Below are 26,066 nucleotides of genomic sequence, written 5' to 3'. Positions count from 1 at the left end.
AGATATTTGGAGTGCATTATTATTAGCATCATGACATTGTGGATCATTGACATCTGTTACAAATCTGATAAAATTCTTGTATTTTTTAATATCTCAGTTAGGGGTGTGCGTGCCATTTCAAATCGTGTGCAATAATAAATTTAATTTTCATTTTGTTGCAGTAGTGTATTCTTGAAATATATATATTTTTTTAATTCAGTGTTTTGTCATATCACCAAGAGTATCATTATCGCAAAAATACCATGAAATATCGTGATATTATTTTAGGCCATATCGCCCAGCCCTATGAAGTAGCCCAGCAGAATGGTTCTGAACATGGAACACTGGTTCATAACCATTATTTTTTTCTTTTCCTGTTTTATATGATGCATCTTCGCACATATACTGGAACTAATTGAAGGAATGGAATATAAAACTGATCCTTGTTTTGTGAGATTGTGTAAATATAGTATAGAGGTTTACCCTGGCCCAGGAGTAATCCATCGGCACTGTTGGAGGAGGAACTTCCTGAGCAGGAATAATAACTCCACTGGCTACCAGGTCATCATACACCGTCCTGATCAGGGGAACATAAAAAAACACATACAGACACTGATAAACCCTTATTGTAATGCTGGTTTAGATCATATACAGGATATCACAGCTCCTTCACGTGCTTTTATATTGACTTTATGAAAAACTCTGTCCTGTGGTGAATTTGGCCTCTTGAAAGTGAAAGAAAGTGCTAAAATATAAACAGTGATTAGCTGACCTGATAATGTCTCCAAGCTCATCAAAACTCCTGGGCACGAACACGCCGGCTTCCCGCAGAGCCTGGTTCTTGGCCACAGCCGTCTCTGAGGCCTGGTTGGCACATGCTCCAGCGTGACCAAACTGCACCTAAAACAACACAAGACAAAACACACAGTCACTACCAATCAGTTTAAAAGCATAAAATGTATTAAACAAAAAGGTAAATGCCAAAAGTAAAACAAGGAACACAATAAATAAAAGGATGAAATTAATAAAATTAATTAAAAAGGACTAAAACATTAAACAAAATGATTTGAATAAAAAAAAGACAAAATAAATAAAAGGTAAAATAAAAACTAAACTATAATAGTTACAGCCTGTCTGTAGGTAGTTAGAAACTAGAAGTTTTAAATTATTTAGTGATACCAGCGAGCTAAGTGTTAGATTTTTCTGTAGTGAATTCCAGCTCACTGGTGCTCTGTAGCTAAAAGCAGATTTTCTCTGATTCTTTGATTTTACCAAATTGAAAAGCTCTGGAATATAATCAAAAGGAAGATGGATGATCACAAGCCATCAAACCAAGCTGATAAAGTTATCCAAAAGCAGTGTGTAAGACTGGTGGAGGAGAAACATGATGCCAAGACGCATGAAAACTGTGATTAAAAACCAGGGTTATTCCACCAAATATTGATTTCTGAACTCTTAAAACTTTATGAATATGAACTTGTTTTCTTTGCATTATTTGAGGTCTGAAAGCTCTGCATCTTTTTTGTTATTTCAGACATTTCTCATTTTCTGCAAATAAATGCTCTAAATGACAATATTTTTATTTGGAATATGGGAGAAATGTTGTCTGTAGTTTATAGAATAAAACAACAATGTTCATTTTAATCAAACATAAACCTATAAATAGCAAAATCAGAGAAACTGATCCAGAAACTGAAGTGGTCTAATTTTTTTCCAGAGCTGATATGTCAATAACTCAAAAATTAAATTGTTCACTGTATAAATTGCCCATTAGTGAGTATAAAGAAGGCTGAGAGCAAACCTCTGAGGAGAACATGGTGGCACATGTGCCGATGCACCAGCACACCACAGGCTTGGTGATTCTTCCCTCCTTCACACCCTCACAGATCTTGTACTCCTCAGTTCCTCCAATCTATATCACACACACAGAGGAAGAGAAAGAAAGAGGAGGGTTAGTGTGGAAAAATAAAACAATAAGGAATCATGTGGTACAATACGTTCTTGTAAGTAAGTGTTTGTCTGACCTCCCCGAGTACTACGATCATCTTCACTCCTGGAGTGTCCTGATAGCGTAGGACGTGGTCCATGAACGTAGAGCCAGGATATCTGAGGGGTAGGAATTTTAATATTTACATCAGAATGACTTCAATTGTATCGCTCTGAATAATTCATAATGGAACAACAGTGGCCTCAAATACTATTTGATGTCCAGAAGATACTAAAATGATTCATACTGGACAGTGAGTTCCTATATTTTTCAGACTATAAGGGGCACTTAAAATCCATTAATTTTCCCAAAAAATGTCGGTGTGCTTTATAATCTGGTGAACCTTATGTATGAATTCTATCAGTCAGGTATTAAAGAGCAGTAAAGCCACTCCACTGAAGTACAGAGTTATACAGGAGTACAGGGGCACTGCTCTAGCAGCACTAGCATTAACCACTTACTGTGCTAATCGCTAACTCTGTCGCGAGTGAGTATTTTTGATTGTAGCCTGTTGCTAACCCCTGGCTAGCACTGCTGGAGCAGCTTTAGCCGCTAACTGTGCTAAGCGCAAGCTTTTTTGCCGTTCAGGAGGTGTGTATTATCAGCCTGTAGCCCGCCCCTAACCCCGGCTAGCACTGCTGGAGCAGCATTAGCATTAGCCGCAAACCGTGCTAAGCGCTAGCTCTTTTGCCGTCCAGAGGTGAGTTTTATCAGCCTGTAGACTACTGCTAACTGGCATTTACAACAAACCACTAGCTAATATCACCCTGGGTTATCAGAGTACTTCAGGGTTCCTCAGTGTAGCGCTGTCCGGCGGCATTAGCCGCTAACCGCAGCTAGCCTTAGTGGAAATCTGCAAATTTAAGCTTACTGTAGATAAATGGAAGATTTCACGAAAAATCTGTGTAGATTAATTTTTAAGAATTACAGTTTTGTCTACTTAACTCGCCCCCCAGCAACGAGACTTGCTGAGTTAAAAAGGAAACATGGTGACACCCTTGTTCCTTACTAGTGGGGTAAATGCACCTTATAATCCAGTGTGTCTTACGTATAAAAATAGACCAGAAAATAGATGTTTATTCATAGGGGGCCTTACAATCTGGTGCGCCTTATAGTGCGAAAAATATGATATACTTTACTGAAAATTTATTAAAAATGACTACTACTACTAATTTTTAATTAAAAGTCTTAAGTTTTGATTTTAACATAAAGCTCTTCCTCACCGGTCTCCTCCGATGGCCACTCCCTCGTAAACTCCGTCTGTGGTGCGGGAGATGATGTTGTTGAGTTCGTTGGACATGCCTCCAGAGCGGGAGACGTACGCGACGCTGCCGGGTCGGTACAGCTTGGAAGCCAGGATGTTATCCAGCATTCCTCCCGTGTTCCCGATCTTAAAGCAGCCTGGCTTTATTCCACCAACCTTACCACACACAAACATACACAAAGACCCTGAAGACACTACTTAGGAAGAAGGAAGATTCATCTGATTGAATCACACATTTTTACCACATCATTATGATCTTCACTGATGACACTAACGCTGGTGAGTATTTACCGTAGCTGGGCCGATGATGGTGACGCCCTTCTCGTTCGCGGTCTTGATCAGTTTGCGGGTCAGTGCTTCAGGAATGCCCTCGGCGATGATGGCTATAGTGTGGATCTGACAGCAGATTAAAAAAAAAAAAAAGAACACAATTAGAGACAGAGACATTCATTAACCAAAAAAACATAATAACATATACTGAAATAAAGCAACACATGGTGATAAATCCTAAATTTCCTTCGGGATTAATAAAGTATCTATCTATCTATCTAAATGTAAAAAAGCAAGCCACAGTGGTAGCTATATATTAAAAGTGGACATATTATACCTCATTTTATACAAGTTAGAATGTTCATGAAGTTCTCTGCACAAAATCACTCATACATTAAGATAAAGATCTCACCAGCTCTATTCTTATCAGTTTAAGTCCTTTTCAGAACAAGCCTTTTAAGGGCTCTGTCACTTTTATGAAAATAAGCTGTTGCTGGCCACTCCCCATGTTTATTGAGTGTTTACCACAGGTTAAATGTGTATCGGAGGAGGGAGCGGTGTTAGTGAACCAATTTGATGAGAAAAAGTTGTGTTTTCTCAGATGCGAAAGAAAAAGTGCTCTAATGATCCGGTATAACACTGCTTTAGTCAGATGGAGGAACAGAGGGGGGATAGGATTTCAGCTCTTGCTCATGAATATTCATACATGCAAACATATCGCCTCTGATTGACTAGGCATTGCTTAAAAAAAGCATATATGAAAAATACCTGTGGGTACAGCATGGTCTCCATGGTGCTGTCAAAGGCAGAGCGGAGGGAGGCGAAGCTGATCAATACGTCCACCTCAGGATGCTTCTTCACAGCGTCGGCCATGTTCTTATAGACCGGCATTAAGATCTCCTTGTGACCCCAGTAGAACTTCTGCTTGTGGTCCCCTCTGTTAAACAAACAGATACAATCATCATTAACATGCCCCACCCTGAGCAGAACTGCACTACATTACTGTATATTTTGAACTATAAAGTGCACTTAAAATCCTTTAATTTTCCCAAAAAACGTCTGTGTGCCTTATGTATGAATTAGGTATAGTCAGGTATTAGGAACAGTAAAGCCACTCCACTGAAGTACAGAGTTATACAGGAGTTTCAGTTTAGTTCTCCAGCACCCAGACTGGAGTAGAATGGAGGTTTACCTGCTTTGAGATAAACTGTTCTGCGATTGGGTTCAACAACCCTCTGGGCTGGAGAGATACTAGTCTGTAGCACTCTATCCCATTACACTTAATTTACAGATTATTTTTTTGTGGCCCACCACATAATGGCTTGAAAAACATGGAAAACTTAATTGCGGACCCCTGCTATCGGCCTTTAGGTTGATGCAATGAGTCCTGTACGTACGTGAAGGGGTAGACCATGGCTGCCACTGAGGGTTCCTCTCGAGAGCACACGTAGTCGAAGTCCAGCATGCCCTGAACTGCTCGCGTCTGCATGCCCCACACTAACGCCTTGGTGTGCTTACTAAACAGAGTGGTGGCTTTTGCTGGAGGGAGTGAAAGATTGTGAGAGAGTAAAAAAAAAAAAAGAATGAGAGAGAAAATAAGAGAGAGGGAGAAATTTACTGCACAGAGTAATTAACTTAACTCCTAAAGCAACTTTACACACAGCTAGTTAATCCAGTCACAGGTTAATGCACGCGGTCACAAGGGCTGCAAGGATAAATCAGCATAATTGACATGAAGTCAATTATGAAATTTTGTCGACCCAATTTTTTTGTAGGGCTGGGTATAGTTTGATACCTTGAACTCAATAGCCAAGCGATACTTTGCCCAATACCTTTTTCTAAATAGCAACCAAAAAATACAAAAAGTGATAATTACTCTTACAAAACGTATTTATGAGTAATCTTATTCTCATACTGTCATCATGAGAGATTTAATTATATTTATATTAACCTCCTAGGACCTGGCGTTCATGTGTGGACATCACATTTTGGGTATCTAGACCACAACACTAAATTTTGCTCTACATAGGCCTGGTGTCCACTTATGAGGCATTTATACTGTCACCAAGTGGTGGCAAAAGAGTTTAACATGTTACAGTTTCAATTTTGTTGAGAAATATATATGAATACTAAATACAGTAAATATTCTTTGTTTTGTCTTCTTGTTGAAGCAGCACTTCAAATGAGCCATATTGCTCAAAAGGGCACAACTGGTGTTTCTAATTTTGTTTTGAACTGCTGCTGTGTTTAGGCACATAATAAATGTTTTGCACATCATTACTAATTGCGACTTCATAGTGTTCTAGCTAAATATAAAACTAAAGTCCTAATATGTGGACATAAATTGTCCCAGAAATTACATCATGTAAAAAGAGAATTATTTGTTTTTACACTAGTCAGGTAGCAATTAGCACAAATACAGATTTTATCTGCATTGATATGCATTTCTTTGCTATCGAAACTATCGAAAATGGGCACCAATTTTTTTTATAGACCTTTGGGTACTTCGTAGTACAAAGATATTTCGGTCTGTGCCTTTTTGGTATTAAATTTATATACCCAGCCCTAATTTTCAGTGTCCATTAGTTGTTAATTAGTACACACCACATTTATCAACACATTCACAAATTCAAATGTCTTCCGGGCATTTAAATCTCACGTGCAGCCGTTTCGGGTTTTGAGAAAAAAAACACACTGTTAATGCAGAGACTGGACACCCGAGTGACACGTGTATTTGTTGTTCCTTTTGAGTTAATGAGAAACTTTCCCATGCTAGCTTTACCATGCTATGCTAGCATATGCAAATGTCTGTGAACCTGTGCAAAAGACTCTATACAGAACTTTTGTATAGCTGTATAGAAGCTGGATCAGCTGTGCTGGATGAGGGTAAACACAGATGTGTGGTACTGGGTCAGAACACACTGGGTTAATACGAAAAAGAGAACAGTGAAAACAGATTCAGTGTTCAGGAGCAGGAGCTTCTTCCATAACTCTGCCGGCTCTGAAAGAAGTTAAAAGGTGCAATAGATCATATTTTATTGGAACATATTTTATGGATGGACAGAGCACAATCCAGAACCATCAGGATATGCTGGGGTAGAAATACGAACCTAACTCAAGGCTGAGAGGGAGCGTGGAGAGTGGGGAGAGGGTATATGAAGTATAACGAGTGAGAATAAAGTGTAAAAGAGTCTACCCTTGTAAAAGTAAAGTGCATTTAGGTATATATTTTTTAAAGTATACTTAACATGGAAAAGTTAATCTTTTTAAAAATTAAAATATTTACTGTAATACATACTAAATGTACAATTTTGGAACAACTTATGGCAAAAGTATATTTCAATTGTAGTTAAGCTATATTTAAACATTACATAAAAGCATTAGGTTGTACTTTTTTCCTATAACTTTCATATAACTTCTGTATAACTTAAGTAGATTTAAGTATGTGTTTTAAACATCAATTTTTATTACACTTGAAGTATATTGTAAAATGTACTTCTTTTTGTGTATAAAATGCACATACTGTGTATACCTTAATGCTATATATGTATATATATATATATATATATATATATATATATATATATATATATATATATATATATATATATATATATATATATATATATATATATATTTGGATAATGCACGTAGCTTGAGGAGAGTGCACACAGCGTGGTAAGTGTGCACAGAGCGTGTAAAGAGCATACAGAGCATGGGGAGAGTGTACAGAGAGCATGGGGAGTGTGTGCATGGTGCAAGATGTGTGTATGCCGTGTGTGTGATCAGCAATTCAGATGAGAGGCACACAACAGGTGAGTTTCCTACACCATACCCACCTGAGTATGGTTGCCTTGTCTTGATCGCCTAATCCTGACCACTGATTAATTTTACCTATTGCACCTTTAGAAATCCTGAAGAAAAGGCAGCCTTATCACAAACAGCACAAACCAAACCCCCACCCTCTCTCAGTCCATAAACTCCAACTAACACACTGCTGAACACAATACCCATCACGCAGCTAACGCCCATCATTCAGAGGGGTTCTCAGAGCCTGTGGAGGAGGAAGAGGGGGCACTGCAAATCATATGATGGTGTGTGCAATACAGTAACTGACCAGGTCTGTAATCAGCATTACACACTGTGCTAAAACCACATTCACTGGGCTAAAATTAAATAGGCTCAAATCATACACTATGCAGTCAGTATTTTAAATTCTAAACTCTGAGCGACCGACCAGTCAGTTACCATGATGACACAACCAAAACCACATCAACTCAGGAGAAAAACTGGAGAGAGGGATAAAGGAGGAGAGAGAAAAGAGGTAGAGAGACAGTAGTGCGAGAGATGTCACATATATAAGAGAGGCAGAGATGATCTGAGGATGAGAAAGAGAGAAAAACAAAACAGAGAGAGAGACAGAGACAGAGAGAGAGAGAGAGAGAGAGAGAGAGAGAAAGAGAGAAGGGAGGGAAGAAGTGAAAGGCTGGCATGCTCTCTCCTACCTCCGCTCTTGTCTGCTGTGCTCTGTAGTTCTGTTCACCACGCAACACAACAGAGAGCACAAAAAATAAAAACCAAAACATCAAAAGAAGAAATCATTTGCAAATTTAAAAGAAAAAAATACTGAGAAAATTATCTAACTTATTACCTAAAAAAAATAGAGAAAAAAAACATTAAAAAAAAAGAAATAATTTGCAAATTTGAAAGGAAAAAAAAAATTATAAAAAAAAACTATTACTGAGAAAATTATCTAACTTATTATCTAAAAAAATAAAAACCAAAACATCAAAAGAAGAAATCATTTGCAAATTTAAAGGAAAAAAAGAAAAAATAAAATACTGAGAAAATTATCTAACTTATCTAAAAAAATAAAGAAAAAACACATCAACAAAAGAAATAATTTGCAAATTCGAAAGGAAAAAAATAGTAATAAAAAAAACAATTACTGAGAAAATTATCTAACTTATTATCTAAAAAAAAATAAAAACCAAAACATCAAAAGAAAAAGAAGGAAAAAACAAACAATTACTGAGAAAATTATCTAACTTCACCAAATAAATCCTCCAAGAGTTAAAAAGAGCTTTAAGGACCAATTTAAAATAAAATATATTTCCCAGTTCAGCACATTTCAGAAACCACACCAAGCCTCATGCATTTGTTACATTTTATATACAGTTCTGGGGAAAAAAAATGTCAAGAGAGCACTTAAAAATGATGCGTTTCTTTGATTTTACCAAATTAAAAACCTCTGGAATATAATCAAGAGGAAGCTGGATGATCACAAACCATCAAACCACCAAACTGAACTGCTTAGATTTTTGCAGACTGGATGAGTGGGAGGACTGAGGGATGAAGACAAAGGAAAGAGTGAGTGAAAAGGGAAACACCACAGCCCTAAATATCTTACCTTGGACACTCGCACTGAACATGTTCTTCACGGGCCAAGTGTAACAAAGAGAGGAGGCTTAGAGATGTGGAGACAGAACGAGGAGGGGAAAAAGAAACAACAAGAAAAGAAAGAAAGAAAGAAAGAAAGAGGGGTTGTGTAAAAGAAGGGAACAAAGGAACACAGTGAAATGAATCTGTATGAAAGGAATGAATCAAAGAAAAGGGTGAAAAGGAATGAGTCCAGTCAGTTAAGCTGAGAGCACACTACACGATTTTCAGGCCGATTCTTAACTTTTACCCAAACAGAAATTAATTTCTGGTCAGGAGGGGAATCAGAGTTCTTGCACCATTTTAAAAGTCAAATTTAATGCTTTTTAAGACCCAAGAAATGTAGCCATAATGTCTTTGGTAGAAAATAATGCATTTTATTGGAAATCAAAACGTAACGTTTCCCATTTCTTATCTTTATTTCATTTTTTCATTATTTATTTTTTAATCTGTGAACCTCAGTTCTCTCCCCATTAACGCAGCTTTCTCGCCGCTTATGTTAATTATGTTAGGGTGTTAGCTAGCTCACTGCTTATGTTCGTATGTTAGCTAGCTCGCTGTTAATGTAAGCTAGTTCTCCACGAACCTTAGTTTTTCCTCCCAGTAACATAGCTAACTCGTTACGAACATTAGCATGTTAGTTAGCTCAACATTAATGTTAAGTAACGTGAGCTAGCTCTCCGTTAACCTTAGTTCTCTCCCCGGTAACGTAGCTAACGTAGCTAACATAGCCAACCCGCCGCTAATGTTTTCCCACTGGCATTAAATGCAACAGCTGAAAATGTAAATACCTACAGCAAATTCACAGTAAATTTAAGACCTTCATTACGCAGATTTTAATTTAAGACATTATAAGATATTTAAGGACCCATGGGAACCCTGAATTGGCTGTGACGATCACATTATTTTTACAACTTAAACCCCTGGTCTGCGACCCACACATGAGATGACCTACAGCCAATAGCCAATAGGAGCCAAGCTTTAAAAAAATAAAAATAAATAAATAAATGGCAAACTATTGTATGTATATGTATATGTGTGTATATTATATATATATATATATATATATATATATATATATATATATATATATATATATATATATATATATATATATATATATATATATATATATAGGCATTCTTCTAAAACTGTAATTAATTATTAACATTACTGAGACTTTTCCTCTGTTAAATGTTCATATATCCATAAATCTGACCCTGATGGACACTCCATCTCATATGCTGAGAACATTTTTCAATATTACTCTGCAAAAAAACTGAATTGTTTGGACACTGAATGAAGTGTGTGCGTGTCTGTGGAGTATGTGGATTGTTTGGGCGAGGCTCACTGGGCTCTAGCTACCTGCTGGAACTCCTGGCTTGGCTTTCTTGGCAGGCGTGACGTCGTTGGTCAGTTTGTGCTCAGAGAAGGATGCGGTTCTGCTGGTGGCTGGAGTCTGTGAGCATAAGGAAACAAATCATAAAAAGAACCTAAAAAGAACCTTTCAAAGTGACTAAGACATTCAACACAATATAAATAATAAACAGCAGAACTCCACATGCATGCAAAAGTTTGCCTTAACTAAGTAAATCTGGTTCCTCAGGGCCCCTGGTGTAAATGTATAAATTATGTCTAATGAACATGTTCTCACAGTCTAATAAATGTCTAATAAATGCTGTATTTGCCAGCATCACTTTCCTAGACTTTATTGTCCTCCAAGGGAATTTTTTTTTTCTTGGGCAACCCAAAACTGCACCCCGCAGACCAACACAACCTTTTACAACTTACCTCAGACATTACGCACATACAGTTCTGAAAAAAAAAGTGACTTAAAAAATTATAAGTTTCTCTGATTTCACCAAATTGGAAACCTCTGGAATATAATCAAGAGGAAGATGGATGATCACAAGCAATCAAACCAAACTGAACTGCTTGAATTTTTGCACCAGGAGTAAAGCATCATAAAGTTATCCAAAAGCAGTGTGTAAGACTGGTTGAGGAGAACATGATGCCAAGATGCATAAAAAACTGTGATTATAAACCAGGGTTATTCCACTAAATATGGATTTATGAACTCTTAAAACTTCATGAATATGAACTTGTTTTCTTTGAATTATTTGAAGTCTGTAAGCTCTGCGTCTTTTTTGTTTGTTTGTTATGTCAGCCATTTCTCATTTTCTGATGCCATGATACCTTCTTTGTGAGTATTTCTATTTTAAGTCTTTGTTCATTTTCGTTTGTGTTTGTGTTTTTTTTTTTTTACTTGTTCTATACTTTTGGAGTCTTCTAGTTACGATTTTTTATTTTTATTTTTTTTAAACAGTCCTGCCGCTCTGCTATTTTCAAGTCTATCCAGAGATCATCAGTGATTTTCAAAAGTGGCAAACTGGCATCCTCTGATCTTCTCTCCAACATTCAAAAACAAAACAGCTATTATTTAAATAAACGTTCTTAAACACAATAATTCTGCCACCAGACTGTTGATGGGCAACAGCTACTCTGTGTTCATGTGCACACTCACCGCAGCACTGCTACTAGAATTCAACAGGAAGTTGGCCGTGTGGGCAGCGACAGGAGGCTGGTTGGGGATTGGTCGATGGCCAAGAGCCATGCCAACAATAGCAGTCATGTGGGTCTCCGTGCCAAACACATGAATGGGAATCCCAGTGGTTTTTCCTGCAGGAAACAAGGAGGACATAATTAAAATAAAAAATAATTTAAAAAATGTTCGGTACACTGGTCAACCTGTTGGGAGCATTGGCTAAAAGTGCTGTATTTTGGAATGCTGGAGACCAATTTTACAGATATTTTGCATGGCAAACAACACCAATAAAACTGAGCAAAAGCACTTACCAACTTCACCCATCACTCGGAGCCCCTCCTGATAATTTGGCCCTCCGCGTCGGACAAAGATGGTGACCTCATTCTCTTTCAGAGGGCCCTGAAAGTCCTTTATTGCTCTGACAATACCCTAAAAACAGGAGAAGAATGAAATATTACTGTATTATCTGCTGTAAATGGACAAAACAAAAAACAAAAAAACAGGGTGTAACAAAGACTCAAGCAGCAACACTGCCACAGTTCCAAAGCTAACCTCTTTTTTCCTGTGGGAGTCAAAGGAATTAGAGAAGTAATAAAGGTTATACTAAAAGAAGATTTAACACTGCACCCCAGAAATGGGCTATATACTTGGGATGCTCCCATTAATTAATTTATTTTTAGCCCAAAGTCTGAGTCATTTGATTTTAAGTGTCGGCCGTTACCAATCTGATACTTTGGCAATGCAGTAAAAAAAATTAAATAATAAAAAAAGAAGAAGAAGAAGAAGCAGCAAGAACACGTTGTCCTTTAAGGTTTTACTAAAATAAAATGTATTTAATTTTTATTTACACAACAATAACAAAACGTACCATTTTTAGCACAAAATAAACAAGTATTAAGTTGCCATAGAAATTATTTCAATTTAAATACGCATCGCTTCTTAAATAAATGAAAAAAAAAAAAAAAAAAAAAAAAAAAAAAATCGCAATTCTGTGATTACTTATAATTAAGATATAGATTTTTTTTAAATTATGTTTTTCCCTGTATAGTTGAGAGGGAGACAATAATAACAGTGTAATGTGGAGCTTTAATGAAGGAAATAAAGACTAGTGTAGCTACAGAAATCGCATTTTTTTTTCCATATCCCAACATGAATAGAAGAAAAACAGTGTGTGAGCATGCTTGTGCTTGTGTGTGTGCGTGTGGGTGTGCTTGCGTGTGCGATCCTTTAAAATTCATGTGATAAACCCCAATTTCTGATCAAATGATTGGATCAAGGACATGTTTTTATTCTCAAGAACAGGGGCTTACTTTAAAGGTAGCTGCTACGTTGGTGAAGTTAGCGATGCTTCCACCGATGATTAATACTTTACCTGTCAGATAAACACAAGAGAACAAGTCATTAATCAATAGGTGGAAAATCTAAAAAATAATTAATACAGTTAAAACACCACTAGTCAATTTCTTCAGGATTAATCAGCAATAGCTCATCTGTATAATCATCAGTTTTATAATCACTCACCGTCTGGGTGTTTCTCACGAGTCATGAGTGAGAGTATGGTCTTGGCGTAGTCGTACGTCTGCTGTTCACTGGGAGCGCCGGAGTATTCCCCGTAGTTCGCCAGTTCATCCACTCCACCCAGATCACATATTGTGTCACTGAGCAAACAGATGAAAAAAAACATCTCATCTTACTCACAACAGACACATTAAATAAACTCACTAAAACTCACACTGAGGTTTAAGATTTATCCAGCTGTTTAGACTCAAGGGAAAAGAAACATATAACAGAAACATTTTACATACTTCATATTACAAACAGTTACCTTTTAAAACAGGTAATTACAGTGAAACACCTGGTTTTAGAGCACAATAATTTATTGTGGTGACGGACAGTTCTGGTGGAAAAAGGAGAGGTGAGGTGCACATTGAATTCTGCGTGATTTGATCAGCCGTGGTTTTATGTTTTTTTGGATACAATCCGGGTTAGCACCCGAACATCCCTTTCAGACAGCTTCCTCTTACAGCATCCACAGTTAATCCTGTTGGATGTGGTTGGTCCTTCTTGGTGGTATGCTGACATTACCCTGGATACCGTGGCTCTTGATGCATCACAAAGACTTGCTGTCATGGTCACAGATGCTCCAGCAAGACGTGCACCAACAATTTGTCCTCTTTTGAACTCCCATAATGTTGTGTGCATTGTAATATTTAGAGCAGAACTGTGCTCTTACGCTGCTAATTGAACCATCACACTCTGCTAATTATGTTACAAAAACACTACTATAAATGTAAATCAATATAGTAAAGTTGATCATAACTCCTTTTTTCAACTTATTTGTTGTGCTAAACTTCATTTTGAAACATTTTAAACATGGTTGGGTAAGTTGAAAGTACTTAAATCTGAGTAGGACGATATTTGACAGACTGGTGTACAGTCAACAACCTTCACCTGAATGTGGACAAGACAAAGGAAATGGTTGTTGACTTCAGGAGAGCACAACACACCCACTCTCCACTCAACATCGACGGGTCCTCTGTGGAGATTGTTAAGAGCACCAAGTTCCTTGGTGTCCACTTAGCAGATAACCTCACCTGGACCCTGAACACCAGCTCTACAGCCAAGAAAGCCCAGCAGCGTCTCTACTTCCTCCGGAAGCTGAGAAAGGCCCGTCTCCCTCCACCCATCCTCACACCATTGAGAGCATCCTGAGCAGCTGCATCACTGCCCGTTTTGGGACCTGCACAGTCTCTGACCGCAAGACCCTCCAGTGTATTGTGAGGACAGCTGAGAGGATCATCGGCGTCTCTCTCCCCTCCATCACGGACATCTACACCACCCGCAGCATCCGCAAAGCAACCAGCATTGTGAATGACCCCACCCATCCCTCACACAAACTGTTCTCCCTCCTGCCTTCGGGAAGAAGGTACCGCAGCATCCGGTCCAGCACGACCAGATTCTGCAACAGCTTCTACCCCCAAGCCATCAGACTCCTCAACTGCAGAGACTGAACTGATGGTTTTTCTGTACATGCACACACACTCTTACCCCACTTACCCCAGAAAATGGAAAGCACTAAAAACCCTACTACCTCACTGGACTCTATTGCACACTGTGTAATAGAGTAATTACTGCATCACTGGTCTTTTTTGCACACTGCATAATTTGCACACTGTCTTGTTATTTATTATTCTTTGTCTGTATTGTGTTGTATTGTCTGTCTGCACTTTTGTACTGTTGAACTATTGTTCTGTATACACTGTATTTATGTGCACCATGGTCCCTGGAGGAACGTTGTTTCGTTTCACTGTGTACTCTGTATATAGCTGAAATGACAATAAAAACCACTTTGACTTTGATTTAGCCGATACATAAGTGGTTTTGAACACCAGAAAAATAATCTAAAATATGCTGTTCAGACATATTGGTTGTTAGAACTGGGGAAGTAAACTGCTTTTTTGCAAAAAACAAATAAATAAAATTTCAAACCTAATATCAGACGTACCTGTACACCACTGAAGCTCCTCCCCCTGCTACCATGGTCCAGATTCGTCCTCTGGGGTTCAGCAGGGTCAGTTTGAGACTAGCGCCACTCTTAGCATCCAGGTCTGCTATGTAGGCTTCCTACAAACACACACAGATTAAAGGATTGGCTGTCACAATCATAAACTACATAAAAAAAAAAAAACAACTCACAGGCCTCGTATCTTCTCTATTAGTAGGACTACACTAGACACTACAGTAGAAAGTTTAACATCTTTACTAGGGGTGGGCGAAATGGCCCTAAAATAAATATCACAATATTTCATGGTATTTTTCGTGATAACGATACTCTTGGTGATATGGACCAAACACTGAACTAAAAAAAAATAAATAATAATAATTAAAAAAATTATATATATATATATATATATATATATATATATATATATATATATATATATATATATATATATATATATATATATATATATACACACACACATACATACACACACATTATTAAAAATTAAAACATAAAAAAATAAAAAAAAAAATATTAAGTAATATAATACAGGAACATAACGAAAATGTAATTTTATTATTGCATATATGATATGGCACACTCCTAACTGAGATATAGTATATAATATACAAGAATTATATCAGATTTGTAACAGAAGTCAATGATCCAGAATATCATGAAACTAATAATAATACTAATAATACTACTAATAATAATAATAATTCACTTTAATCCAAATATCTCCATATATTCAGGATTATAGTAAAATAAATGATACTGGATATAAGCTGTCTTTCTACAATGGAAATGAGAACAGTGTGAATTGTGAAAATAATAAATAAATAAATAAATAAATAAATAAATAAATAAATAAAATCGGTATATCAAGGTATAATATCGTTCATGATATTAAAAAATGTTGGCGATACAATATGGCACAACCCTAATCCTTACAACCCCTAAAACTTACAAAAAAAAGTTAATGTGTAAATTATTATTATTTTTTTTTATCATCTTTTATAATATTTTGGTTACAGATTTCACAGATCAGTAAACCATAGCTTTTTAATTGATGTCATTTCCTGTCCTGTTAAAATAGGGATTAATCTAGCACTATGTGAGAATGTGTAAAAGCTCCATTACCTCAGGATAGGCTTCTCTGCCAAAAGGAGGAGGAAACTCTACATCCCCCCACTTAGGCTTACAGATGAATTCAGCGGTGGCATCGATTTTGGCTGCCATATCCAGAACGAACACACCCTCTCCAGTGACTACTGCAGAGCAAGAAACACAGGACACGTTAAAACAGCTGTACTGAGCATATATTATCCAAGCTAAAGCAAACTGCTGAAAGTTCAACTTAAACTTATTCTATGTACAAAAAACGTCCTTTTCTCTCTAATTTTGTTCACAATTGGGTCTAAATCTCTGTAATTTCTGAGCACTTCTCCTTTGCCGGGATAAACCATCCACCAGTCACAGGTGTAGCTTATCAAGATGCTGATTAAACACAGTGATTATTACACAGGTGTCACACAGACTGACCATACCAGTTATGTCAGTTGAGTCACTATATCAAAAAAATTATATCTGATTACCATATCTAGATTAATATGCTGGGTTGAATGTATGGTTAGATCAGCTCTGCTGAAGTAAATGTATGGGTCGATTAGCTCTGCTGATGTAAATTTATGGTTAGATTAGCTCTGTTGAAGAAAATGTATTGTTATATTAGCTCCACCGAAGTAAATTTATGATTAGATTAGCTCTGCTAAGGTAAATTCATAGTTAGATTACCTCTGCTGAGATAAATGTGTGGTTAGATCACGTCTGCTGAGGTAAATGTGTGGTTAGATTAGCTCTACTGAGGTAAATGTGTGGTTAGATTAGCTCTACTGAGGTAAATGTGTGGTTAGATTAGGAATGTTTCAAAATCTGAGTCACTCCCTTTTAACATGATTCCAATCTCACACACACACACACACTTAGGACAATTCACTCAAAGCATACAGAAGCTACAGAACCGGACTGTGAACCCATCTGACTTTCTGACACTGACTCTGTAGAACCAGTTATTCTACTCCAGTCAACCAGACACAATTACATCCTCACCACCCAATCAAAACACAGAAGAGAGGGAGAGAGAGAGAGAGGGAGTGAGAACGAGAGAAACTGGATGCAGAGCATGTACCGAGGGGGTTAATCTCCAGGTATGTGAAGTACAGGTCCTCATACAGGTTAAAGAGTCCAACGATGAAGCTGGACAGAACCCTGTCAACACAAACATCCAGAGTTACACTTCTATTAAAAGATTTTATAAAAAGAACAGACTATAAAACCTCAGAACTGAGCTGGAATAAAGAATAAGATGAAAAATGGAGGTGCACTGATCTTGGCTTGGACTAACTGCAAAAACTCTGCAGGAGAACAGTAAAACAAAACCAACCTCCAGATAAAAGGTCACTGATAGAGCGTCAGGGTCATTTCTGGAAGACCTCAGATTAGCTGCACAATTACCGTATTTTTCAGACTATAATGCACACCGGATTATAAGGAGCATTAAACGACACTACATCGTAGTGAACAAGGGTTCTGCCATGTTTTCCTTCTAATGTGGAAGCGCATAAGTAAACAAAACTATAATTCTTTAAAAAAACGTTTTCTTTTAAAGTCGAAAGAGAGCTGGATGTTAATCTACACAGATTTCTCTCCTGAAAACTGTTTATTTAGGTGAGTAAAACGCTTCAGTTTTTCACTATTTACAGTAAGCTTAGATTTCCAGTATTTTGCCGCAGTTAGCAACACTAGCCCCTAACTGCTCCTTAATACCTGACTGATAGAACTCATACATTAGGTGCACTGGATTATAAGGCGCACTGACGATTTTTGGGAAAATTAAAGAATTTTAGGCGCATCTTATAGTTTGAAAAATACGGTAGCTGCTAGACCGTGTCCACACAGCATGTCTGTCCCTGCACTCTGACCCCAGCTTTGAGAGGTTTCGTTGTACTGCCCAACTGTATAAATGTATAATAAATATAACTAATAATAACAATATCAGAAATACGTAAGACAGACTAAGTGAGCACTGAGTTCAACTCACTCCTTCTTCTCGTCAGGAACGTGTATTAGCAGCTGTTCAGTAACCGCATCCTCAGTAAGCTTCTCATCCACGCCCACCAGCAGTCGCTGTGCTTTGGAGTCGACATCTCCGACCTCCACACCTCCTTCATGATGAAACAGCACGTAATCCCCTTCCCGTGTGGCGTAAATACATGTATAAAACTCCTCCTCCTGAGAAAATGAAAGAAATTATAAGGGACAGACAGAAGAACGCACATTAAACAGGAGATTATATTGGATTCTGTGACCAGTACAGAGAATATAAATAATATAAAAATAGCACAAATATATATAATTAAAATCAACGTAAATCATGAAAGTGAACATGTACTGAGACACACTGAAGCAGAGCACGATCCCCTCCCTTCAGCACTGCCTTGTTAATGAAACTGACAGTAAAGGTACTGGACTGCCCAAGCATGTCTCCAGATTTAAATATTATTGAGCGTCTGTGGGGCATAATCAAACAGAAGGCAGAGGAGTACTAATTAGAAGAACAACCTTTGAAGCTCTTGTGAATTCCATGCCCAAGAGAGTTAAGGCAGTGCTGTAATATTGACACTTAAAGCACAACTTGTACTCACTTTTGTTGCCAGTGGTTTCGACATTAAGAACTGTGTGTTATTGTGAGTTATTTTGAGGGCACTGTAGCTGTAGACGGTCTACTTTACACTGTATCAAAGTGTCATATCAGCGTTTCCCATGAAAAGATTAAATATTTACAAAAATGTGAGGGGGGTGGGTTCTTGTGAGCTTCTGGAAATATGGGGCACAAAACAGCATCCTGTCTTAAGACCCAACTCATCCATATGTTCTACACCGAACAGCTTGAAGTCACAGGCAAATGTGTTTGTGTGTTTTTTTTAATGTTTTTTAAATGTTATAATATCTAATAAACACTCAAATGTTACTTAGATGTACTGTACTGAGATAACTAGTACTGCATGTTTTGTATTGCAGCAAATCTACTGATCTCATATTTGTGTTTATTACCTGTGAGTGGGGCACGAACGGCTCGATGAGGAAGTTCTTGAGAATGCCCTTTGCCTTTCCAATCTATGTACAAAAAAATAAATAAAATGTAAGACAGCATTTTAACAGATTATACAATAGCATTCAAGAATCCAGACACATTAATTACACATTAATAACACATTTTAAATAGAGATGGGGCCAATCAGATACAAGATTGTTACTGGGGTAGATATTGACATAATTAACATATCGGATATTATCGGAAATGGCAAACAGCAGAACGTCTACATGTAATAGTTTTACTCTGAAATTATTCCACAGTTGTTGCTGCTGCTGCTGCTTAACTAAACATACTAGAAAGGTTTTTAAAACATAAGATGTTCATTTTAATTTTGCATTTAAAATATTTAATTTGAAAGAAAACTACTGTGTGTTTGTATATAAAGTGTGGCAAATAAATGGCTTTGGAATGCATTTACATTAAATGCACATGTACATACTCTAAAGTGCTGTGTGGTCTATTTCAGCCTCATTATGTAACACATTTACAGAAAAACAAAAAAACAAACCCCAAATGTTACAGATTTTATTATTTTAATAATTGTCCAGATATTTTAAAACAAAGAAGGGTTTTAGCAGAGAATTAGCAGTAACATGCAGTCTGATCTCACTGCCAAGGAGATTGTTGGAACTATACGTTTGCAGATGTTTATTTTATGTATTATTTGGCATTTCTTTAGATTTCTGTAGAAGTACATACAGTGGTTTCTCTCATCAGGCGCTGTTTCAGCCATTCCTTAACCCCCTGCAGGTCCAGATCAACACCGACCAATCCCAGCTTCCCCCTCCTCTTGATCAGCTGATCAGGCTTCACCACCAATCTCTATGTAGAGGAAAGGGATGCACAGGAAATAACTGAGCAGTTAGGAACACAGGTTAACTGAGGACTGCTACTCAAGTGTCCAAATTGTACAGAATATAAAACACTAAATTCTGGTAACACAACAACCCTGTTGAGCAGACAGACCTCAGTGAGGAGCCACGGGTGGTCCTGCGTGAGGCGTTCCCAGTCGGTGTCGGCGGAGACTGTGGCGTAGCGGAAGCGGTTCTGCACGGCGGCCGAGGTGCAGATGTACTTATACAGGAACTCTTTTCCCGTTTGCTCGGAGATGGCTTTGGCAGACATCACGGCTCAGTCTCAGCTACCCTGGGGACAAAAAGAATAGGACAGGACAGGACATTAGGACAGGTCATAGTATGTATGTATAAGAACCGAGTCGCTGCGCTTTCCTCCGAGCGTTAGCGCTGTGATGCTACTCAGCAATGCTGCATCAGCAGCAGTTCAAAAATAGGCGGAATCTGATTTCACATGTATCGGAGGAGGCATGTGCTAGTCTTCACCCTCCTGGTGTTGGGGCATTACTAGTGATGTGGGAGTCCTAATGACTGGGTTGGGTAATTGACCTTGTAAATTGGGGAGAAAATGGAAAAAATGGGAAATTAAAATACCATATTTTTCGTGCTATAAGGGGCACTTAAAATCCTTTCCTTTTTTTTTAACCAGTCAGGATGTAAGGAGCAGTAAACCCCTGCGCCTAACCCCCAGCTAGCACTTCTGGAGCAGCATTGGCATTATCCGCAAACCGTGCTCACTATTTTCCCATTCAGAGAGAAGTATTATACGCCTGTAGCCTGCTCCTAACCCGCTATTGCTAATGCTCCAGCTTTAGCGCTAGAGAAACCTGGGAATCTAATCTTACTGTAAATAAACAGAATAAATTCACCCAAATAAACAGTTTTCAGGAGAGAAATTTGTGTAGTTTAACATCTATCGCTCATTTGACTTTAGAAAAAGTCTTTTTTTTTATTAGTCTTGTTTACTTAGCTTAGCTTTGATTAACTTAATTAGCTTCCCCGCCACCACATTGCGGCGAGACTTGCTGAATTAGAAGTGCCTTATAGTGTCTCTTAAAACGCGCCTTAAGTATGAAAATAAACCATAAAATAGATGTTCATTGATAATGTACCTTATAATACAGCGTGCCTTTATAGTGTGAAAAATACAGTTAAATATTAGGCATAATTATAGATAATTGGGGGGATGAGGATGTTTGATCTGACAGATCAGAACAGTGACAATTTTTTTTTTAACCCTTTTCTCTACTTTTTCTAAACTGCTCTGACACGTCTGTACAGAGCATATCCGCCTCCACAAGGCCTAAAAGGATCTCTGTAGCCCATTAGAGGCCAGCTAGCCCATCCTTCAGTCAACACAGAGCCGCTGTTTGTGGAGCACGCTCTGCTCGTTCAGGCAGCAAAACAGAACCGCGGATGCTGGGTTAATGGTTAATAGAAGGCCACTGGCTGCTCACAAGTCTTCAGCGCGTGCACTGCATCAACACTGAGGCTGCTGTATTAAAGCAGGCCAGCGTGAGCAACTAGCTTTCCTCTCAGAAACTGACTTCAGGACTGATAAAAAAGGCAGAGCGGGAGGGAGGGCTGGAGCTCTGCCTGCAAATCCAGCCGAGCAATATCACTGTACTCTGCGTCACTGAACCATCAGCAACAGTCAGCACACACATCAACACTTACTACACACCAAACAATCCGGCCAAACAGGAAACCACAGAAACCAGGGGAACCAGAGGAACAGGGGGACACAAACCAGGGCTGTAGATCATCACGTCAAACCCCTGTGAGATCAGCTAACGGATGAACAGCACAGCTCAGCTACGTCCTAAAAAAAAGGCTGAAGAAACACTGTAATAAAGCTTATCTCTTTCTTGTTTGAAGCTAAAGTGTAAGTAACTTAGTGCTTTTTTTTGGAGTCATGAACATTTCATTAAGCTAATTTTAGAAAGCATTAAAAACAATAATATAATATAATATAATATAATATAATACCATAATTAGGGATGTTCTGAACACATTTCTTTGTCCCGAGTCATTAGACTTTGAGTATCTGCCAATAATGATAAAGGGTCCCAGTCCAATGCAGTAAAAAGAGAGGAAGAATAAAGTACTATATAACCATAAAAAGGATTTCCATATATTTTTAAGAAAAATATATTTAAGAAAAACCTTTTTTCTTAAATAAACAAAAAAAAGTGTCTATAAAATTAAATATTAGACCAAATTATGTCATTACGTTGTCAACAATACGCCATTTATAGACAGCAATATATAGCAATATACAACTCTGGAAAAATAAGACCACTTGAGTTTCTGAATCAGTTTCTCTGATTTTGCTATTTATAGGTTTGTGTTTGAGTAAAATGAACATTGTTGTTTTATTCTATAAACTACAGACAACATTCTCCCAAATTCCAAATAAAAATATTGTTATATAGCGCATTTATTGGCTAAAATAAAAAAAAAAGACGCAGAGATTTTAAACCTCAAAAAATGCAAAAAAAAAAAAAAAAAAAAAAAAAAATCATTTTCATAAAGTTTTAAGAGTTCAGAAATCCGTATTTGGTGGAATAATCCTGGTTTTCAGCCACAGTTTTTATGCATCTTGGTATCATGTTCTCCTCCACCAGTCTTACACACTGCTTTTGGATAACTTTATGCCTTTACTCCTGGTGCAAAAATTCAAGCAGTTCAGTTTGGTGGTTTGATGGCTTGTGATCATCCATCTTCCTTTTGGTTATATTCCAGAGGTTTTCAATTTGGTAAAATCAAAGGTCTCATTTTTTCCACCGAACTGGTCACACATTACTAATTCTAACCAGGAGTGTCCACACTATTGCACGTCACTGTATGTGTACCACTACTCCCACAAATTCCATCACCCACACTGATACTTAGTGTGGCATTATGTTCTATTACTGAAGGCTAAAGATAGCAGCTCTGAGGTACAGCGGGTTCTCTGAGGAACGGTAAGAACACAAAACTGTTAAACAGTATGGATGGATGGACAGACGGACGCTGATAAAAAACAGAGGGATGAGCAGACACAGATACAGAACATGGACAGACAGACATGCGGACGCAGACGGATGAGACAGAACATCAAACAGTTCTTGAAGGTTTCACGGTCTAACCAGCAACACCTGTCCAAGACACTGGCGACACACACCCTCCCTCACTCCTCTCTCACAAGAGTGTGTGTGTGTGTGATAAACTGTAGCCGGATGTTGCAGGAAACTAAAAGTCCTTGAGAACAGAAACAGCAGCAGCCAGAAAGCTGAAAGAATCACATTCAAAATACTGTTTTGATAAGCAGCTCTTCTCAATTCCCAACTAACATCATCTCAGGGACAATGGGATGGTTTTAAGATGGGTAGTTAGGGCTGGTCAATATTACTAATGATGTAAATTGGGTAGAATAACCCAGGTCTTTAATCACAACTTTAATGTGTCTCGGCATGGTCTCCACCAGTCTCTCACACTGCTTTTGTATAACTTTATGCCACTCCTGGAGCAAAAATTCAAGCAGCTCAGCTTGGTTTGATGGCGTGTATACATTTTGTATGAAATAATAACAGTGTAACAAATTAATATGCTGTAGAAATTACAACATATGATGATATCTGTGAAAATCTTCAAAAAATGTATATTCGAACACCCAATTTATTTTTATTTTTTTAAAGTGTGTGGACAATATCACCACCTAAAAAGGTCACACACTCTAATATTTGGTTGGAGCGCCTTTAGCTTTGATTGAAGCACACATTCACTGTGGCATTGTTTCAATAAGCTTCTGCAATATCACAATATTTATTTCAATCCAGTGTTGCATTCATTTTTCACCAAGATCTTGCAGCAGCATTGATGACGGTAGAGTCTGACCACTGCACAAAGCAGCTCTTCTCCATCCAGCACATCCCAAAGATTCTCAATGAGGTTAAGATCTGGACTCTGTGGTGAACTCTCTCTCAATCCATGTGTGAAAATGATGATCTCATGCTCCCTGAACCCTGAACTCTTTCACAATTCCAGACCCATGAATCCTGGCATTGTTCATCTTGGAATATGGTCGTGTTCATCAGGGAAGAAGAAATAAATCCATTGATGGAATAATCTGGTCTATATTCAGTATATTCAGGTAGTCAGCTGACCTCATTCTTTCAGCACATACTGTTGCTGAACCTAAACCTGCAGACCAACTGCAGCATCAACCAACCCCACATCATTCGCTTAGTTAAATCCAGGTGGCGGTGTACGTTATTATCGATATAACACTGCAACCCCCATCCCCCCCAATAAGCTCCATCTGTGCAGTCTGTGGAGGAGAAGGAGGAGAGGGGGTCAGAAGGAGCTGTCCACTTCTGCTGACCCAGGTTTACCAGCCACTCCATCACCTCCTGTTCCTGTTCTCCACCCGTTTCTTCACACTGCGGTTTAACACTGGAGCACAACACCTCAAACTTCAGCTCAGAACTGCAGCAGCAGCAGATCCAAGCTTAAACTTCTGCCTTATCCTAGGGAAGATCTCTTGGAGGACAGCCTGGTCACTCCATTATACGTTTTGTATTTATAATAAAATCAGAAAAGTACGTTTAAAAAGCATGCATAATATTTACCCATGTCATTGTAATTTTGCTAAATTTATAGATATAGATCAGAACTGTTCAATTTGCATTTTTTTTAATGTTCTTATTCAAAATATTTTTTAGAAAGCTGTAGCTAAATACTTTTTCTAATAAAGCAAATTACAGGTTAGATATAAAATGCTATAAAGATTTCTGAATCAGTTTCTCTGATTTTGCTATATATATGTCTGAGTAAAATGAACATTGTTGTTTTATACTATAAACTACTGATTACAATTTTCCCAAATTCCAAATAAAAATATTGTCATTTAGATCAACAAAAAAGATGCAGAGCTTTCAGACCTTAAATAATGCAAAGAAAACAAGTTCATATTCATAAAGTTTTAAGAGTTCAGAAATCAATATTTGGTGGAACAACCCTGTTTTTTAATCACAGCAACTTGGCATCATGTTCTCCTCAACCAGTCTTACACACTGCTTTTGGATAACTTTATGCTGCTTTACTCCTGGTGCAAAAAAATCAAGCAGTTCAGTTTGGTTTGATGGCTTGTGATCATCCATCTTCCTCTTGATTATATTCCTGAGGTTTTTTTTAATTTGGTAATATAAAATAAAAAACATTCATTTTTAATGGGTCTCTTTTATCCAGAGCTGTAAGGTACATGATGGTGTTAAATTTGCCGGTGCTTTGTTTATCTTGTAAAAAGCTTGTTGGCTGTACGTTTTAATTATAATGGAAATTAATAAAATATTAATAAAAACAGCATCATCATCATCATCATCAACAGCAAACTCCCCCCCACAGCATCCACACCGCCCGGCTCGCATCCCCCACACTCAGGCCGCGGACTGGGGGGGGTCCAACCCACACACAGGAACAACAGAAGGGGAGTAAAACGGATTAATTCGGGTCTAAATCCGGTTCAGAACCGGACTAAACTCCAACAGACTCCTGAAACTGTTTCTAAATCCGGATAGAACAGCAAGCACAGTTAGCCTAGCCGCTAATCTCACTACAGCTACAGCTACAGCTAGCGTTAAGTTAGCAGAGTCCGGCGCTCGAGCGCTGTAAACTCCTCAGCCCGCGCTCAGTATAAACTCTCCAGCTCCACGCGGCTCACCTGCAGCTCAGCGGAAGCTCACCTGTCAGGTAAACAGCAGTAAAACACTCCAGGTAAGTTCCCTGCCCGGTTCTTCGCGAGCATGTACCGCACACCGCCGCCGAACTGCTGTAGTCTGTCCCGCACAGCCAGCCTGCCCTCACCTCACCATCTCCCCATAGCGTTATCTGACTCCGCGCCTTCCCATTGGCTCCCGTCTGACAGCGCGCCTTCCCATTGGCTCCTCACAAGATCTGCGCATGCTTGTCGCTCCTTTGTGACACTCACATTCGTATTGGCTCCTGTCTGACTCTGCCGATGCTGATTGGCTGCTGAACACAACGGGGCCCCTAAGGTTGCATCATGTAAAAAAATAAAAAA

At 38.1% G+C, this 26,066-nt stretch overlaps 1 protein-coding gene across 5 annotated transcripts in view; it reads right to left on the bottom strand.

The window, feature by feature from the left end:
• LOC103023371 (ATP-citrate synthase) overlaps positions 1 to 25,868 on the bottom strand; it is a 31,759-nt gene extending 5,891 nt beyond the window's left edge. Inside the window, exons 1-23 of one of the 5 annotated variants that reach the window (XM_049464435.1) lie at positions 25,729 to 25,868; positions 20,115 to 20,294; positions 19,848 to 19,970; positions 19,106 to 19,168; positions 18,093 to 18,283; positions 17,181 to 17,260; positions 16,133 to 16,263; positions 14,990 to 15,108; positions 13,006 to 13,142; positions 12,795 to 12,856; positions 11,796 to 11,913; positions 11,464 to 11,618; positions 10,305 to 10,398; positions 8,911 to 8,967; positions 8,006 to 8,035; positions 4,898 to 5,039; positions 4,269 to 4,437; positions 3,522 to 3,626; positions 3,190 to 3,386; positions 2,004 to 2,085; positions 1,781 to 1,891; positions 752 to 879; positions 463 to 556 (exon numbers count right to left, since the gene is read on the bottom strand). In XM_049464435.1, coding sequence (XP_049320392.1) covers positions 463 to 556; positions 752 to 879; positions 1,781 to 1,891; positions 2,004 to 2,085; positions 3,190 to 3,386; positions 3,522 to 3,626; positions 4,269 to 4,437; positions 4,898 to 5,039; positions 8,006 to 8,035; positions 8,911 to 8,967; positions 10,305 to 10,398; positions 11,464 to 11,618; positions 11,796 to 11,913; positions 12,795 to 12,856; positions 13,006 to 13,142; positions 14,990 to 15,108; positions 16,133 to 16,263; positions 17,181 to 17,260; positions 18,093 to 18,283; positions 19,106 to 19,168; positions 19,848 to 19,970; positions 20,115 to 20,273 — 2,547 coding nt within the window. In that variant the 5' untranslated portion in view covers positions 20,274 to 20,294; positions 25,729 to 25,868. The remainder of the gene's footprint in view (positions 1 to 462; positions 557 to 751; positions 880 to 1,780; positions 1,892 to 2,003; positions 2,086 to 3,189; positions 3,387 to 3,521; positions 3,627 to 4,268; positions 4,438 to 4,897; positions 5,040 to 8,005; positions 8,036 to 8,910; positions 8,968 to 10,304; positions 10,399 to 11,463; positions 11,619 to 11,795; positions 11,914 to 12,794; positions 12,857 to 13,005; positions 13,143 to 14,989; positions 15,109 to 16,132; positions 16,264 to 17,180; positions 17,261 to 18,092; positions 18,284 to 19,105; positions 19,169 to 19,847; positions 19,971 to 20,114; positions 20,295 to 25,728) is intronic. The other 4 variants (XM_049464436.1, XM_049464438.1, XM_049464439.1 and 1 more) reach the window with 4 other exon arrangements.
• Positions 25,869 to 26,066: the final 198 nt, after the last annotated feature.

Source organism: Astyanax mexicanus, chromosome 15 (assembly GCF_023375975.1).
Source record: "Astyanax mexicanus isolate ESR-SI-001 chromosome 15, AstMex3_surface, whole genome shotgun sequence".
In the NCBI taxonomy this organism is placed as follows: domain Eukaryota; kingdom Metazoa; phylum Chordata; class Actinopteri; order Characiformes; family Acestrorhamphidae; genus Astyanax; species Astyanax mexicanus.
Note: the sequence above shows the minus strand (reverse complement) of the source record. Positions and strands in the feature narration are given on the sequence as shown.